General features: G+C 41.7%; 1 protein-coding gene across 2 annotated transcripts in view; it reads right to left on the reverse strand.

The window, feature by feature from the left end:
* The window catches only part of LOC311128731 (ribosomal protein S6 kinase alpha-2-like), a gene marked incomplete at both ends in the record, with an annotated part of 69,185 nt that extends 53,266 nt beyond the window's left edge, over nt 1-15,919 (reverse strand). The window contains 5 exons of one of the 2 annotated variants that reach the window (XM_084160978.1): nt 2,954-3,033; nt 4,046-4,126; nt 7,154-7,235; nt 7,510-7,626; nt 15,821-15,919. In XM_084160978.1, the coding sequence (XP_084017104.1) occupies nt 2,954-3,033; nt 4,046-4,126; nt 7,154-7,235; nt 7,510-7,626; nt 15,821-15,919 (459 nt within the window). Of the gene's footprint in view, nt 1-2,953; nt 3,034-4,045; nt 4,144-7,125; nt 7,236-7,509; nt 7,627-15,820 lie in introns of both variants that reach the window. The other variant, XM_084160977.1, reaches the window with a different exon arrangement.
* Nucleotides 15,920-16,518: the final 599 nt, after the last annotated feature.

Genomic DNA, 16,518 nt, shown 5'->3' on the forward strand with positions numbered 1-16,518 from the left:
CTGTATGTAGCCTTAGAAATAAGGTACATGAAATCAATAACTTGCTAAAATCGGATAACATTCATATACAGTGCATTCGGAAAGTATTCAGACGCCTTCCCCTTTTCCACATTTTGTCATGTTATAGGCTTATTCTAAAATGTATTAGATTAAAATGTTCCTCATCAACCTACACACAATACCTCATAATGACAAAGTGAAAACAGGTTTAGACATTTTTGTAAATGTATTTAAAATAAAAAACGGAAATACCTTATTTACATAAGTACTCAGACCCTTTACTATGAGACTCGAAATTGAGCTCAGGTGCATCCTGTTTCCATTGATCATCCTTGAGATACATCTTGATTGTAGTCCACCTGTGGTAAATTAAATTGATTGGACATGATTTGGAAAGGCACAAACCTGTCTATATAAGGTCCCACATTTGACAGTGCATGTCAGAGCAAAAACCAAGGCATGAGTTCAAAGGAATTGTCCGTAGAGCTCCGAGACAGGATTGTTTCGAGGCACAGATCTGGGGAAGGGTACCAAAACATTTCTGCAGCATTGAATGTCCCCAAGAACACTGTGGCCTCTGTTATGCTTAAATGGAAGAAGTTTGGAACCACCAAGACTCTTCCTAGAGCTTGCCTCCTGGCCAAACTGAGCAATCGGGTGAGAAGGGCCTTAGTCAGGGAGGTGACCAAAAACCCAATGGTCATTCTGACAGAGCTCCAGAGTTCCTCTATGGAGATGGGAGAACCTTCGAGAAGGACAACCATCTCTGCAGCACTCTACCAATCAGGCCTGCAGTACTCTACCAATAAGGCCTTTATGGTAGTGGCCAGACGGAAGCCACTCCTCAGTAAAAGGCACATGACAGCCAACTTGGAGTTTGCCAAAAGGAACCTAAAGGACTCTCAGACCATGAGAAACAATATTCTCTGGTCTGATGAAACCAAGATTGAACTTTTTGGCCTGAATGCCAAGCGTCACGTCTGGAGGAAACCTGCCACCATCCCTACGGTGAAGCATGGTGGTGGCAGCATCATGCTGTGGGGATGTTTTTCAGAAGCAGGGACTGGGAGACTAGTCAGGATTGAGGGAAAGATGAACAGAGCAAAGTACAGAGAGATCCTTGATGAAAACCTGCTCCAGAGCGCTCAGGACTTCAGACTGGGGTGAAGGTTCACCTTCCAACAGGACAACGACCCTAAGCTCACAGCTAAGACAACGCAAGAGTGGCTTCGTGACAAATCTCTGAATGTCCTTGAGTGGCCCAGCCAGAGCCTGGACTTGAACCCAATCTAACATCTCTGGAGAGACCTGAAAATAGCTGTGCAGCGACGCTCCTCATCCAACCTGACGGAGGTTGAGAGGATCTGCAGAGAAGAATGGGAGAAAATCCCCAAATACAGGTGTGCCAAGCCTGTAGCGTCACACCCAAGAATACTCGAGGCTGTAATAGCTGCCAAAGGTGCTTCAACAAATACTTATGTAATTGTGATATTTCCGTATTTTTTATTTTTTTTTACTTATAAAAACCAGTTTTTGCTTTGTCATTATGGGTTATTGTGTGTAGATTGATGAGAGAGAGAAACATTTTTTACATTCATTTTAGAATAAGGCTGTAACGTAACAAACATTGGAAAAAGTCAAGGGGTCTGAATACTTTCCGAATGCACTGTATATAATACATGCATCTTAATTCATAATGGAGTCAACTAGCATGTTAAATATGATCATTGTTTGTTACAAACACAAAATACTGCAATCCACATAGCTTGGAGTATCGCCAATTAATGAGTTAAAAAATGTATAGTGTGATGAAACAATCTGCAGTTGTTGGCTAAATGTCCCAAAGGAACTCTATGAGCCAATGGTTTAATCAAATGAGTTGTTGTCTATAATTTCTTCATAATAGCAGTATTTCAATACAGGCTATTGCAGGGGTGGGCAATAATTTTGACTTGAGGGCCTCATTGGGATTTCAAAATTCAACGGAGGGCCACACAGTGTTTTGGGGACCGATTTGCTCCTACTTGGCTCAAGCTCTGAAATTACTTCACAGGAAGGCTAACTATGATGGTGGCTGAGAGGCAGTTATACAGTGCCTTGCAAAAGTATTCATCCCCCTTGGCGTTTTTCCTATTTTGTTGCATTACAACCTGTAATTTAAATTGATTTTTATTTGGATTTCATGTAATGGACAAATGTTTCAAAAAATTCAAAAAAATTAATAACGGAAAAGTGGTGCATGCATATGTATTCACCCCCTTTGCTATGAAGCCCCTAAATAAGATCTGGTACAACCAATTACCTTCAGAAGTCACATAATTAGTTAAATAAAAGGGGGGGAGGGTACCAATGATACAAACCCCCCCAAAATCAATTTTAATTCCAGGTTGTAAGGCAACGAAATAGGAAAAATGCCAAGGGGGGTGAATACTTTCGCAAGCCACAATTGGTAATTGTGGTGCACAGTGATGGGCCCCAAAGTGGCATGATGAATCACTGTACTACTAAGAAGTGTCAAAGATCCATCAATAGCTCGGCATTGAACATACAATTGGTCATCGAAACTGATTTTCTCTCTTTTGGAATGTACTTTTTGTTGATGTTGTCAATGAAGGCAAACAAATCTAAAGAGATAGTTTAAGGGCCATGACTTAGAAATAACACATTGGAAGGGATTTTACTAGGGAGGGTTTTTACTCTATAAGCCAAATTACCAATTGCTGTTGAGTCATTGTTGACCAATAAAAAATATAAGTAATATCACGCAAATTGAGAATGTCTCGAAATATACTGTAACTATTCAATCAAAGGGACATTTGCACCAAGAAAACAAATTATTGGAAATGCTTCTAAAATTATTATTTTTTTAAACATCATGCATGTGGTGATTGAATGTATTAATAAAACAGTGAATGAGCAGTAAGCCATCACAGTGAGTAACATGATGACTGACCTCTTTGGAAAGCCGTGTGAAGAGGTCTCCGCCTCGGAGGAAGTCTAGAATCAGATACAGCTTCCCCTCCGTCTGAAAGGCTGGGCCATAAAAACAACATAAATGGTCACACAAAATACATATTCTCCTTCGCTCATGACATGCAATAAAATGAAAACACTCCAAATGTGAATTGGAGTATGGTGAGAAGTTATACTGCTTAAAGGTAAGGACAGACTACCGCATTTGGGGCCCTGGGGCACCGACCTCCATTTTATGTTGAAAAAAGTCTGCAGCTTTACAATGCTATCCTACACATCTTGTCATGAGGCTATGAGAAAATGTTGCCGTTTTAAAGCTAATTTCCTGAAATTCGACACTTTTTGCCATGGGTCAGAGAGAAACATCTGCTGCTTTATAGGTCATCTCATGCTATTGTTCACATTTTGCAATGAGGCTGAGAGAAGAGTTGGCAGTTTTAAAGCAAATTTACTGCAATTCTACACTTTTTGCTTTCATATGCTATCTGGGGGGCCCCCGACTTCCAGGGGGCCCACAACCCAAAATAAATCAATTTGGTTGGGGACCACCTGGAGTTCGGGGGGGCCCGGGGCATGTGCCCTACGTGCCCATTCAGTAATCCGGCTCTGCTTAAAGGCACATGTCAAGGAAAATCTTTTTTTGATAATATGGTCTCCTTGTGTATTCCTATTATCTGCTTTGTTGAGTGCATCTGTTTGCCTGGGGCTGCTGTGGCAATATTCAGAGCACGCTAATAAACAAGGAGGTGAGGTGCTTTGAGACGGAGTGATGGCTAATGCTGTCTGAAGGGCTCCAGACGTCACTGAAATTTTTAGAGAGACGTGCCAAGCTTTATAAAACATTTGTAGAGTTATTCAATGCAAGAACCTACTCTATTTGATATCACAATGTGTTTCTGCCTGCTGCCTAATGGCAGAACTATTCTAACAACTGATGACTAAAGACAATCTCATCACATAATTATTTGGCTGTCTTATCAAGCAAGTTTTCATGTCTCAATGTTTGTTGTATGTGTGCCAGTCAGAACATGGTTGCATGGATGAGAAAGAAGCACTTGGGAAATACACTCACCATAATGGAGTTTGACTATGAAGGGGTGGTTGACTTCAGCCAGAATGTCTCTCTCCATTTTGGACCGCACCCGATCCCGGACTGAAAAACATACAAAGCTTATCAAAAATAGTGGTAATGAATTAAGATACTTGTAGAACTGAACAGATGTGGACAAAAGCTATACATGAACAACCCATAAGAGTTGGGCCGGTATCCGATGATACTGTATAAAATACCTCAAGTATGAATTTCTATACCGTCAAAACTGTTGATACTATGAAAATCTGGAAACCGCTCAACCATGCATATGTAAGACATCTCCGTCACTAGTCAGCCACTTATCTAGTCAGTGCATTGGGAATGTCATCACATAAGAGACAGAGTGGGCTAATGCAATGATTTGCTGCATTTTGCTCATCTATCTGCATTACCTAAGCCTTCTCCCTATGTCACCTGAGAAATGGAGGTCAGCTACTTCGTTATCAATAATTCGGTGTTCATAATCATAATCCCCTCAAGCACCTGTACTGCAATGCAGAATATTATGCCAGCTTCCTCTTGCAATGGCTCTCTGCTTTGCAGTGAAGACATTCCTGCAGCTGTGCCTGTATTATGTAAGCAAGGAGAATATAATCTCCATTTCCTGAGACAGGGCCAAAAGACCGCATTTCATTTTCTAGAGCAGATATTTTTTTACGTAAAGCGTTTTTGACAGATTGATTGATTGAGTACAGGAAACGTAAGATGTTTTTGACTGAGATTTGATGAGTATAGGAAACATAAGATGTTTTTGACTGAGATTTGATGAGTACAGGAAACGTAAGATGTTTTTGATTTATTATTCATATATATATATTTTTTGACTTATGCCAGAAAACCAGTTTGGCTGGATAGGGAATTTAATCATACCCCGATCATGTCTGTTTACTGTAATAATATTACGGTTTTAGCAAGATTGTGTCAAGGTCGAGGTAAGGAGTAGACCAAGGCGCAGCGTGATGAACAAACATGACTTTAATTAGTTAAAGCACGAAACAAAACAAGAAACGACTCGTGACGTCCACGGTATCAATGACCGAACACGGAACAAAAACCCACAACCACAAAGGGAAAACATACAGTTTAAATATGGCTCCCAATCAGAGACAACCAGCCAACAGCTGACACTCGTTGCCTCTGATTGGGAGTCACTCAGGCAAACATAGAATACAACAAACTAGAATGAACACCAACATAGAAATACACACATAGAAATGAACACACCCTGGCTCAACATAATGAGTCCCAGAGCCAGGGTGTGACAGTACCCCCCCTAAAGGCGCGGACTGCGACCGCGCCTCAACTAAACAAACCAGGGGAGGGCTGGGCGGGCATACCTCCTCGGCGGCGGTTCTGGCTCCGGCCTTGACCACCACCCTCCAATACACCCCCCATAGTGCCCCTGGTCCAGTCTGGCCCCGCCGGCTGGAGCAGGACTGGACTTAACAGGAGCGATCCTTACCAGGCTGTCGACTCGCACCCCTGGCTTGGTGCGTGGAGGAGGAACGGGCCTTACCAGGCTGACGACTCGCACCCCTGGCTTGGTGCGTGGAGAAGGAACGGGCCTTACCAGGCTGACTTCTCGCACCCCTGGCTTAGTGCGAGTGGCAGGAACAGGCCGGACCGGGCTGGCGACGCGCACCGTAGGTTTGGTGCGAGTGGCAGGAACAGGCCGGGTCGGGCTGGCGACGCGCACCGTAGGTTTGGTGCGAGTGGCAGGAACAGGCCGGGTCGGGCTGGCGACGCGCACCGTAGGTTTGGTGCGAGTGGCAGGAACAGGCCGGGTCGGGCTGGCGACGCGCACCGTAGACTTGGTGCGGGTGGCAGGAACAGGCCGGACCGGGCTGGCGACGCGCACCGTAGGTTTGGTGCGAGTGGCAGGAACAGGCCGGGTCGGGCTGGCGACGCGCACCGTAGACTTGGTGCGGGTGGCAGGAACAGGCCGGGTCGGGCTGGCGACGCGCACCGTAGACTTGGTGCGGGTGGCAGGAACAGGCCGGACCGGGCCGGCGACGCACACCGTAGGTTTGGTGCGGGTGGCAGGAACAGGCCGGGCTGGGCTGTCGACGCACACCGTAGGCTTGGTGCGTGGAGCAGGGACAGGCCGGACTGGGCTGGCGACGCACACCGTAGGCTTGGTGCGTGGAGCAGGGACAGGCCGGGCTGGGCTGGCGACGCACACCGTAGGCTTGGTGCGTGGAGCAGGGACAGGCCGGGCTGGGCTGTCGACGCACACCGTAGGCTTGGTGCGTGGAGCAGGGACAGGCCGGACTGGGCTGGCGACGCACACCGTAGGCTTGGTGCGTGGAGCAGGGACAGGCCGAACCGGGCTGTGGAGACGGATAGGAGGCCTGGAGTGAAGAGCGGCCACCACCCGTCCTGGCTGAATGCCTACCCTCACACACTCTGTGTGAGGCATCCGCACAGGACGTACAGGGCGGTGTACCCCTGGCCTGGTGGCCTTCTGGATCCGCCCCCTTTTCTCCTCCGTCAGCCCCGTCGTCCATGCCGTGTGCCCCCCCCTAAAAATTTTCTGGGGTTGCCTCACGACCGTCCGACGACGACCCTGATCACGCCGTAGCTCCTCTCTACGGCGCGCCTCCACCGTCTCTTCTCCCGGCGCTTCCTCCCATGTCCAGCCCAAGAGCTGCCCCTGGACACGCTGCTTGGTCATTGGCGGGTGGGTTTTTCTGTCAAGGTCGAGGTAAGGAGTAGACCAAGGCGCAGCGTGATGAACAAACATGACTTTAATTAGTTAAAGCACGAAACAAAACAAGAAACGACTCGTGACGTCCACGGTATCAATGACCGAACACGGAACAAAAACCCACAACCACAAAGGGAAAACATACAGTTTAAATATGGCTCCCAATCAGAGACAACCAGCCAACAGCTGACACTCGTTGCCTCTGATTGGGAGTCACTCAGGCAAACATAGAATACAACAAACTAGAATGAACACCAACATAGAAATACACACATAGAAATGAACACACCCTGGCTCAACATAATGAGTCCCAGAGCCAGGGTGTGACAGATTGGTCTGATGAAAAACATACCACTCTTCGAAAGTATCAGAATAAGTACCTTTTAGCGTTGCTTTCCTTAACACTTTCATGGCATAAAGCTGTCCTCTGTCAGAGCCTTTGATTTTTCTCACCAGGAACACCTATGGATGAGATTAATATCAGATTGAACAGTAGGGGAAATGAACAGCTATTGATGAGATTAATCAGATTGAACATTAGGGGAAATGTGACAAATGAACACCTATGGATGAGATTAATGTCAGATTGAACGGTAGGGAAAATGTGACAAATGAACACTTACGGATGAGATTAATGTCAGATTGAACGGTAGGGAAAATGTGACAAATGCATAGTACATATAAAGTAGGTGTAACATAGAGCCAAACACTTTAATCCAGGTAGCTATATGTTTACCTTTCCATAGGAACCTTGGCCTAGCACTTTCAGCAGCTCAAACTGGGAGGGGTCTGCCTTTTCAAAGCCCTCTTTGGTGTGCTGGCTGATGTCGATCTCTTTCAGGATGCCATCGTCCTGCAGGGAAACAGATGGCCCTCATATCAAATCAATCACGTGATTATAGGAATACCAAGAACACCCATGTCGTTCCAGAGACACAGGGAGAGCCAGAGAGAGGGATTTAGACAGATGTCCAACCTAGTGAAGTCAAATTTGATCAGGGCAAACAGAGACTTCTCAACATAATCATGAATTGAGATGACACAGCTAGTATCATGAGTATACCAGTATCATCAGAGGAAACTCAGCATTATTACATCGAAGGATAGAACATGTACATTGCTATCACATGTTTTGCCCTTAGTATCGTCAATCTCCACACATATCCACGTTAACTGGTGACAATAGGAGGATTTGAAACAGATGTTGTAGGCTAACAGTCAGAGTGTGACCTTGGCCACAAAACCAGCCAGTAGTCCATCCTGGTCCCCTCGTATCAGGCGAGATTAGTGTGACTGCGTTTTGCGTGAGTGGGGCTATGTGGCTGCCAAACAGGAGATCTTAAAGGGAACACTCTGGCTATTAATGCTGTCTTCATGACGTGCCTCTGAAATGTGCCGACCACAGCATGTGAGAGTCCTGCCTTGACCGTCGCTGATCGCTGAATCTGCCACACTGACACAGCAGAGAGCCTGGTTAATCTCCGGCTTATCTCCCTCAATAAATACAAGTACAACAAACAGTTACATTACCCTTTGCATACGATGAAATAAAAAGGATGCTTTTCAAATCCATATGCCGATTTGTCCCTTATGGTTTATGTTAACCTATAGCTTCTCCTTCACTATATCATGTTGAACACAGCATTCAATAGGAAGAAGATCATGTATCATGTAGATGAAGAATCAACGGGTTAAGGATGACCTCTGTAGGGGCTCTAGAAAATAAAAGCAAATAAATCAAACAATGGATTACAAATGTTCTGTAGCTATCCAAAGTGTCAGTCCCATGGGCTTTTCATATTTCCAAACCTCTTATACCTCAACAGTCTGCTGTTCAAAAGTGAACAAAGACTGCAGATGGTTGCAATTAGTCATGATGCCTTGTACAAACAGTGATATTCCACAGTAACCAGCACACCATCTATTCATACTAGTTAAAGCATCAGTTTAGTTTTCCAAACGAGGCCTATATTTGAATTCGAATAATTGGTAGCAAACTATACCATTTTAGATTACAGCGAATTGCTTTATTATCCTAAAGATCAAACAAATGTTAAGTCTGTGGGGAATAAAATAACAAAATAAACAGTACCACTACACATCAGAAAGAAAGCGAGAAAGGATTTAGCTCAGTTCCACTTAACAGTATTTCACACTATTCTAACATACTGGAATGGAATAGAAAACATCTACCTGTGAATGGAGTCTACCTGGTAGTACTAGGAGGTTTTAACAGTACCCAATCAGTCAGTTGTTAAATCAGTCTTTTTAAAAAGACACCAGTGCAGATTGTTTGGAATCAAAAATAATAAACAACCCTTGTCCAACTATTACTCTTTGCCAATAAACATGGATGACAGCATGACATGCGTAGTGTATACCGAACACCAAGGTTTGTTATCTGGGTCAACAGCTGTTGATGGTGTGTATTTCAAGATAATCTCTTTGATTGAAAAGGTAAACTTGGCAAAATGGCTCAGTCAGTTGGACCATGGTGCTTGCAATACAATAATGTTGGGTATGATTCCTGCATGGGCCACCTGGATAAAAACATCTGGTAAATGCTGTTTTCATATTCAGCAATTTGACCATTAATAAATGTTTATGCATCTCAATGGTAGCTCTAATGTCAACTCTGATAGCAGTTATACCAGTTTACTATTACAAACCATCATCACCATGAATTCCATGCATGCCATTTGTAAAGGCTGATCATTCCGTGCATGCTGTTTGTAAAGGCTGATCATTCCGTGCATGCTGTTTGTAAAGGCTGATCATTCCGTGCATGCTGTTTGTAAAGGCTGATCATTCCGTGCATGCCGTTTGTAAAGGCTGATCATTCCATGCATGCTGTTTGTGAAGGCTGATGCCCTACAGTTTACTGTACTTGCCAAGTAAAAGTAGGAATGAGTTAAATGTTACCACAGCAGTTAATCTCTCCCCTTAATAATCTCAGTATCATGACATAAAGCAGTCAAACAGGGATTTAGATCAACAAAAACACAAACATACCAATGGTCTGATTGACTGCCATCTGTTTGATGAGTCTACCTGACTTAGTACCAGATTCCCCCTCCTTAAGAACACTGTCCTTAATTTCATGGGCTTGGGTAAACTATAGTTAACTGCTACAAGGGTTTGTCTTCATCCAAATAAAGTATTAATGACAACGACAATATCATGAAAATCACTTGCGATGCAAAATAGCACCAATGTCTTGTGAGATTCCTGATACAGGCAGAATAACTCAAGAGGCAATCATGGAGTAAAATACCCCATGATGTCACAAGCACTCAGAAATCTAAATCCATCAGGTATTGTTTTGAATATTGTCTCCATATATGTATTTGTATGCATTATGTTAATCATGCTTAGCATGCCTCAGTGTATTGCAGATGACTTGCGGACTGACTTCATGTTGGTGCAATATTAAATCCCCAATGTCTAGTGTGTAGTATTAAATCCTCAATGTCTAGTGTGTAATATTAAATCCCCTATGTCTAGTGTGTAGTATTAAATCCCCTATGTCTAGTGTGTAGTATTAAATCCCCTATGTCTAGTGTGTAGTATTAAATCCCCTATGTATAGTGTGCAATATTAAATCCCCTATGTCTAGTGTGTAGTATTAAATCCCCTATGTCTAGTGTGTAATATTAAATCCCCTATGTATAGTGTGTAATATTAAATCCCCAATGTCTAGTGTGTAGTATTAAATCCCCTATGTCTAGTATTAAATCCCCTATGTCTAGTGTGTAATATTAAATCCCCAATGTCTAGTGTGTAGTATTAAATCCCCTATGTCTAGTGTGTAGTATTAAATCCCCTATGTCTAGTGTGTAATATTAAATCCCCTATGTCTAGTGTGTAATATTAAATCCCCTATGTCTAGTGTGTAGTATTAAATCCCCTATGTCTAGTGTGTAGTATTAAATCCCCTATGTCTAGTGTGTAATATTAAATCCCCAATGTCTAGTGTGTAATATTAAATCCCCTATGTCTAGTGTGTAGTATTAAATCCCCTATGTCTAGTGTGTAGTATTAAATCCCCTATGTCTAGAGTGTAATATTAAATCCCCTATGTCTAGTGTGTAGTATTAAATCCCCTATGTCTAGTGTGTAGTATTAAATCCCCTATGTCTAGTGTGTAGTATTAAATCCCCTATGTCTAGTGTGTAGTATTAAATCCCCTATGTCTAGTGTGTAATATTAAATCCCCAATGTCTAGTGTGTAATATTAAATCCCCTATGTCTAGTGTGTAGTATTAAATCCCCTATGTCTAGTGTGTAGTATTAAATCCCCTATGTCTAGTGTGTAATATTAAATCCCCTATGTCTAGTGTGTAGTATTAAATCCCCTATGTCTAGTGTGTAGTATTAAATCCCCTATGTCTAGAGTGTAATATTAAATCCCCTATGTCTAGTGTGTAGTATTAAATCCCCTATGTCTAGTGTGTAGTATTAAATCCCCTATGTCTAGTGTGTAGTATTAAATCCCCTATGTCTAGTGTGTAGTATTAAATCCCCTATGTCTAGTGTGTAGTATTAAATCCCCTATGTCTAGTGTGTAGTATTAAATCCCCTATGTCTAGTGTGTAGTATTAAATCCCCTATGTCTAGTGTGTAGTATTAAATCCCCTATGTCTAGTGTGTAATATTAAATCCCCTATGTCTAGTGTGTGATGTGGATGTCTGTTTCCTTCTCATCTCAGAGAGGCTGGTCTGTCTGCACATCTTGCTATGAGACACTCAGGAAGGATTACAAAGAGACGTCAAAGTGAATATGATTTCTACTGATAACTACACACAGACATAGAAGCATTCTGTAAGACAAACAGTCATAAGCAGTGACATATCTATAACTCCCCAGCAATGTTTACACAAAGTATCATTAGCTAACACTTAGAGCCCAACTAGTCTGAAAACATTTGCTGAGGACATAAAAGCCAAGTAATGCATGCTATACAGAGAAATAAGTTGTGAGTGGATAACATGGGTATTGTATTGCCTGCTACAGCTATTGTACAAATCACTCTAACCATGACTCTTCTCCAAGGTCAGATATCTGGCAAAAAATCTTTGTTACAGAACTTTATTTACAAACATCTTTGGAGAACGCAAAGTTGTGGAGACATGGTGTCCTACAATGCCAAATGCAATGAAACTCAATATTGTTGAAAGAAAATAGCTACTATGGAGACAAACCTTACCTGCCTTTTGTGTTTAAGCCATACTGCCGCAGCTCAGTTTTAAAGCACCTGGTTTGAAACCTGCAGATCACTTTGAGAATCTTTGACCCTCTTATGAGGTCTTCACTTTTAATTCACTGAGGCAGGTATGTCAACACTAATCATCTTAACAGCAAGCTATTTGAAAGCTCAGCAAGAAAGGACAAAGTTGAATGTCAAAGTGTTCACAGCGGTTAGAAACCGTGTCTAGGATACATGGCAAAAATGTAAAAGAGGATAGGCATGTGGTTAAATTAGGATAGAGAATTTGTTTTGTGTATTTGTATGTCGACTTCACAAAATGAATTTCCATGTATATTGACAATATACACTTTCCTAATATTGAGTATACCCTCCATGTCTCAATTGTCTCAAGGCTTAAAAATCATTTGTTAGCCTGTCTCCTCCCCTTCATGGACACTGATTGAAGTGGATTTAACAAGTGACATCAATAAGGGATCATAGCTTTCACCTGGATTCACCTGGTCAGTCTATGTCATGGAAAGAGCAGGTGTTCCTAATGTTTTGTACACTCAGTGTAGTATATCGTATTGTATCGTACAGCGTTCCACACATAGTAATTTAATAGGATATATGTGGTTCCACCACTTTAGAAGGCATTCCAACTATGCGGGAATCCCTTGTTGTGCCTTTAACCATCGCACAGCATTCAGCACCAATGGCAGTACCATGGATAGCATTGCGATCAATTTGACATTTCGAATGGAACTGCACCGTGCCCAGGTAGTTTTGCAATGTGGTGAAGAAAAAGGTGAAGATTGCAATCACCTGTGTAGTGGTTGGGTTGGACATGTTCGTCTATTGATCCAATTCCCCTTTCCCCTGAAACTTACTAAAACTAGTTTTTAGAATACATTGAAAATCATAGGAAATAGGCCTACTGCTCTCTTGGTTTCATTCTTCAATATTTCAGTCCAAATCTAATAAATAATGAATTATTTTAAAGGGTCAATCTGCAGTTCAAACAATAACAAAGCACACACCCGGCCTCCGTTTTGGGTAAACAGCTTACTGATGGGGCTAGAGAAATGTAACCTCTCTCAAATTCATAGACAGGGCTATTAATGCAAATACTGACCATCCATTTGGTCAAAATGATAGTTGTAACCATGTTTTGAAGCTATACAATATTTGTTTACAATTACATTGTTTACAAACAACGGAGTAAAACAAGCTTATATGTTGGGTTCTGATTGGGTTAAACTGTTAAACTAAGCTCATTAAGCAAAAAAAGTTAATATTCTTCAAGAATCAATAAAAGTAGCCTATATAAAAGTCAAAAAATGTATGTAGCAATCACAGTTTGCCGTTCAAAAATCTGGATTCTTACAAATTATTAATCTCTTAAAATATAATGGTCCCTAATAAACAAATGTGCAAGTAGGCCTAGCTACACCAAATTCAACCTGCATTAGGCCTATATTTGGCAATGCTTAATCAGTTCAAAAAGTAGACTACAATCAACAGTGTGCGGCAGGGAACTTATTCAACAAACAAAGCAATTTAGGCTATAAAATATAATTTGGCTTTCAATAGCATAGCCTATAGCCTATAGGAAACGTACTCAGGTATTGTGATTGAATTCATTGGTAGCTAGGTACGACAACCACATACCACAGTCATAGTAAAATGCTAAATGCTAAATGACGTAAATGTAAATGATAGTAAGTAAAACTCCTAAAACCAGCTATCAGCAAAATCAGTGCTAGTAAAAAGACAAAGTGCAAGAAAGGCAAGAACATACAATTCAACTGGAGAATTTATTATACCTTATTTGCATATTTCCCAGTGTGCCTTGCTTTGAGTGAATTGTAGTTACCACCCATGACTGTATTTGTTAGTGACAGAGACAGAGGTTGTTGTAGTCAATGGTTTTAAGTCCAGCATTCTCCAAGTGAGTGTCTAAGTGAATATGTTATCTGAAAAAATGGAACTGTTTATGACAATACATCACATATATCATAAGGCCTTTCTTTGAAGGGCTAGTTACACCCTAAGACAGTGGTCTGAAACTCCTGGTTTACAGGCCACATCAAGCCTGCAAGTCACATTATGCTGGCTTTCAAAGTGATTTGTAATTCCTATTGGAATTCAGCCAGAGTGAGGATATCCAACAATTTGAACTTTTAATCACCTGCAACCTGCATTGAGAATGACTGTCAGGGTAGGGTAGATTGATTATTGAGACTACCTAAATCATATAAACTGGAACAGCAATCTCAGCACAGGAGGTTAGTGGCACCTTAATTGGGGAGAACTGGCTCGTGGTAATGGCTGGAGCAGAATTAGTGGATAGGTGTCAAATACATCATACACATGGTTTCCATGTGTTTGATGCCATTCCAAATACTCCGTTCCAGCCATTATTATGAGCCGTCATCCCCTCAGCAGCCTCCACTGCATCTCAGTAACGGTTGCAATAAGTCCAACGACTGAATACATTTAGGGCAGGGGTCCCCAATTACATTCAGCTGTGGGGCGATTTTTCCTTGAGTGGAAGGTCAGGGGGCCAGAACATAGTTATGAATAATTGGTACACTGCAAATTCACCACAAGAATCCCAAACAGATATAGTATTTAACAAAACAGAATCATTTAAAACCTTGATTACATTGGGATACGGTCACATATGCCTCTCTGTTTATGCGTGGGAATACTTGGGAACAGTTGAAATTTCAATTGTATTCCCATTTTAGTACATTTATCAGCCAAAACATGACACCAAACCTGTATTCAAGAGCATGTTGTCTTAACCAATGGCGGGCACAACACAAAAACCTCTGATTATGTAAAATAGGGAATAAGCTACAACATATGCAAATATAAAAATAATCAGAGTTTATGTGTTTTTAGATAACTGACATTAAAGGTTAAAACAATAATTGTTTTATAAAAAATAACAACAAATAACAAAATAATCAAACAGTTTGACAACCCTGTTTGTAAGCTTTGTAATTATATCAGTCTCAACCGTTTATCTTTTCCTGGCGTTGAACTGTCTCATGGTATGGGTTGGGTATAAAAAAAAGGGTCAACTTTGAGCACTTTTATCTCTTGAATGTTTTGGCATTCAGATCCAAAAAGTCACTTTCTGAGCACAATGGGCAAATATGTATGGAAGGTTTCCTTCAAATCAAAAGGGGTGCTGTCAAAAACTGAATGAATTCAAATCTAAAAGTATGTTATTTATTTTGTATAGCATAAGATCAAATCAACCAATCAAATGACATGCAAAAACACAGGTATTGAAACAAACAATTCTGAAAATCAACCTGCAAAAGAGCATTCTGGGAAATATGATAATGATGAGCATGGTTTTGAGTTGTTTTGAGCAAACATGAATTTGTAATTTTACTCAACAAGCTTATTCAAATTCAGCTCACTTCCAGCTGAGTTTGTTGAGTAAACAAACTAACACATTAGCTAAAATTCTTCACCTTTTCAAGTCCACTCAACTCACAGATTAAAGCTGATTAAGCCATTAGTTAAATTTGCTTTATTTATTTTTTATTTTTTGCAATACCATGCTAGACAGAATTCAACATGATTTTTTTATGAAAATGTTGTGCAATGGTAGTCTACAAAGCTTGTCAAAATGCTGAAATTGTACTGGCAAGTGTAGCCTAATATAAGGTAACAACAAAACAAGACCGACACAAGGTTCCACAACAGCCCACCACAACATCATTGAGTGACAGCAGTCAGTGGCAGCTGAATCACACCTTTAGCAAACAATGATTCTGCGTTATGGCGCACACAAGTGCCACAAAGTTGTTGGGCCATAAACAACAATACACTTACCTCTAATCTGCAGAGGTTTGAGCTTTTGGACCGTGACTTTTTCTGAAGGTAGACGGAAAACCATCTCCTAACTGTAAATTTCCGCATGTTCGTGTCCATTGTGTGCCCCGCTTCAGATCTGCACTGGCAGTTTGTCTTTGCTCAACACCTAAATCCAGATCAGTACACAACAATAGGAAGGATTTAGTTTCCTCCCAGTCACTCTCTTCTAATCCACTTCCTATATGGCAGATAAACAGCCACCAGGAAAACAAGCGATTTGGTCACAGTTGACACCACTGCAGTGTCCGACCTTCCTTGCTACAACGCAATGCTTCGATTTGACAGTGCCATCCAAGCAGCAGTGATTCTGGCGATTACGGTCCTCAGCACCCGCCACTATCCGTTTTGTCCCGCTGAATCAGCACTGTGCAGTGATTCAATGTGAAGCGAGCGAGGGCTCCCCTCCTCCCCAACATTCAGCTTCTTCCTTTCGCGCCCAATCAAACAGGACTCTGACGGTTGGTAGTAGAGAACTCCCCCTTTTCTGACAACATAGCAGCTAATCCACATGTTCATGATACACCCCTACCTAATGTAGATATCAAGGAGGGTGGACACAGACTCAGAGAGCAGCGTGCAATGTTGGTATGAAGTCCAGTGAAATTATGAAATGTCTCATCTGTCATCTGGCATGTTAGGGATGCATGGATCACAGG

Source organism: Coregonus lavaretus (genome assembly GCF_964263955.1).
Source record: "Coregonus lavaretus genome assembly, chromosome: 1".
Taxonomy (NCBI): Eukaryota; Metazoa; Chordata; class Actinopteri; order Salmoniformes; family Salmonidae; genus Coregonus; species Coregonus lavaretus.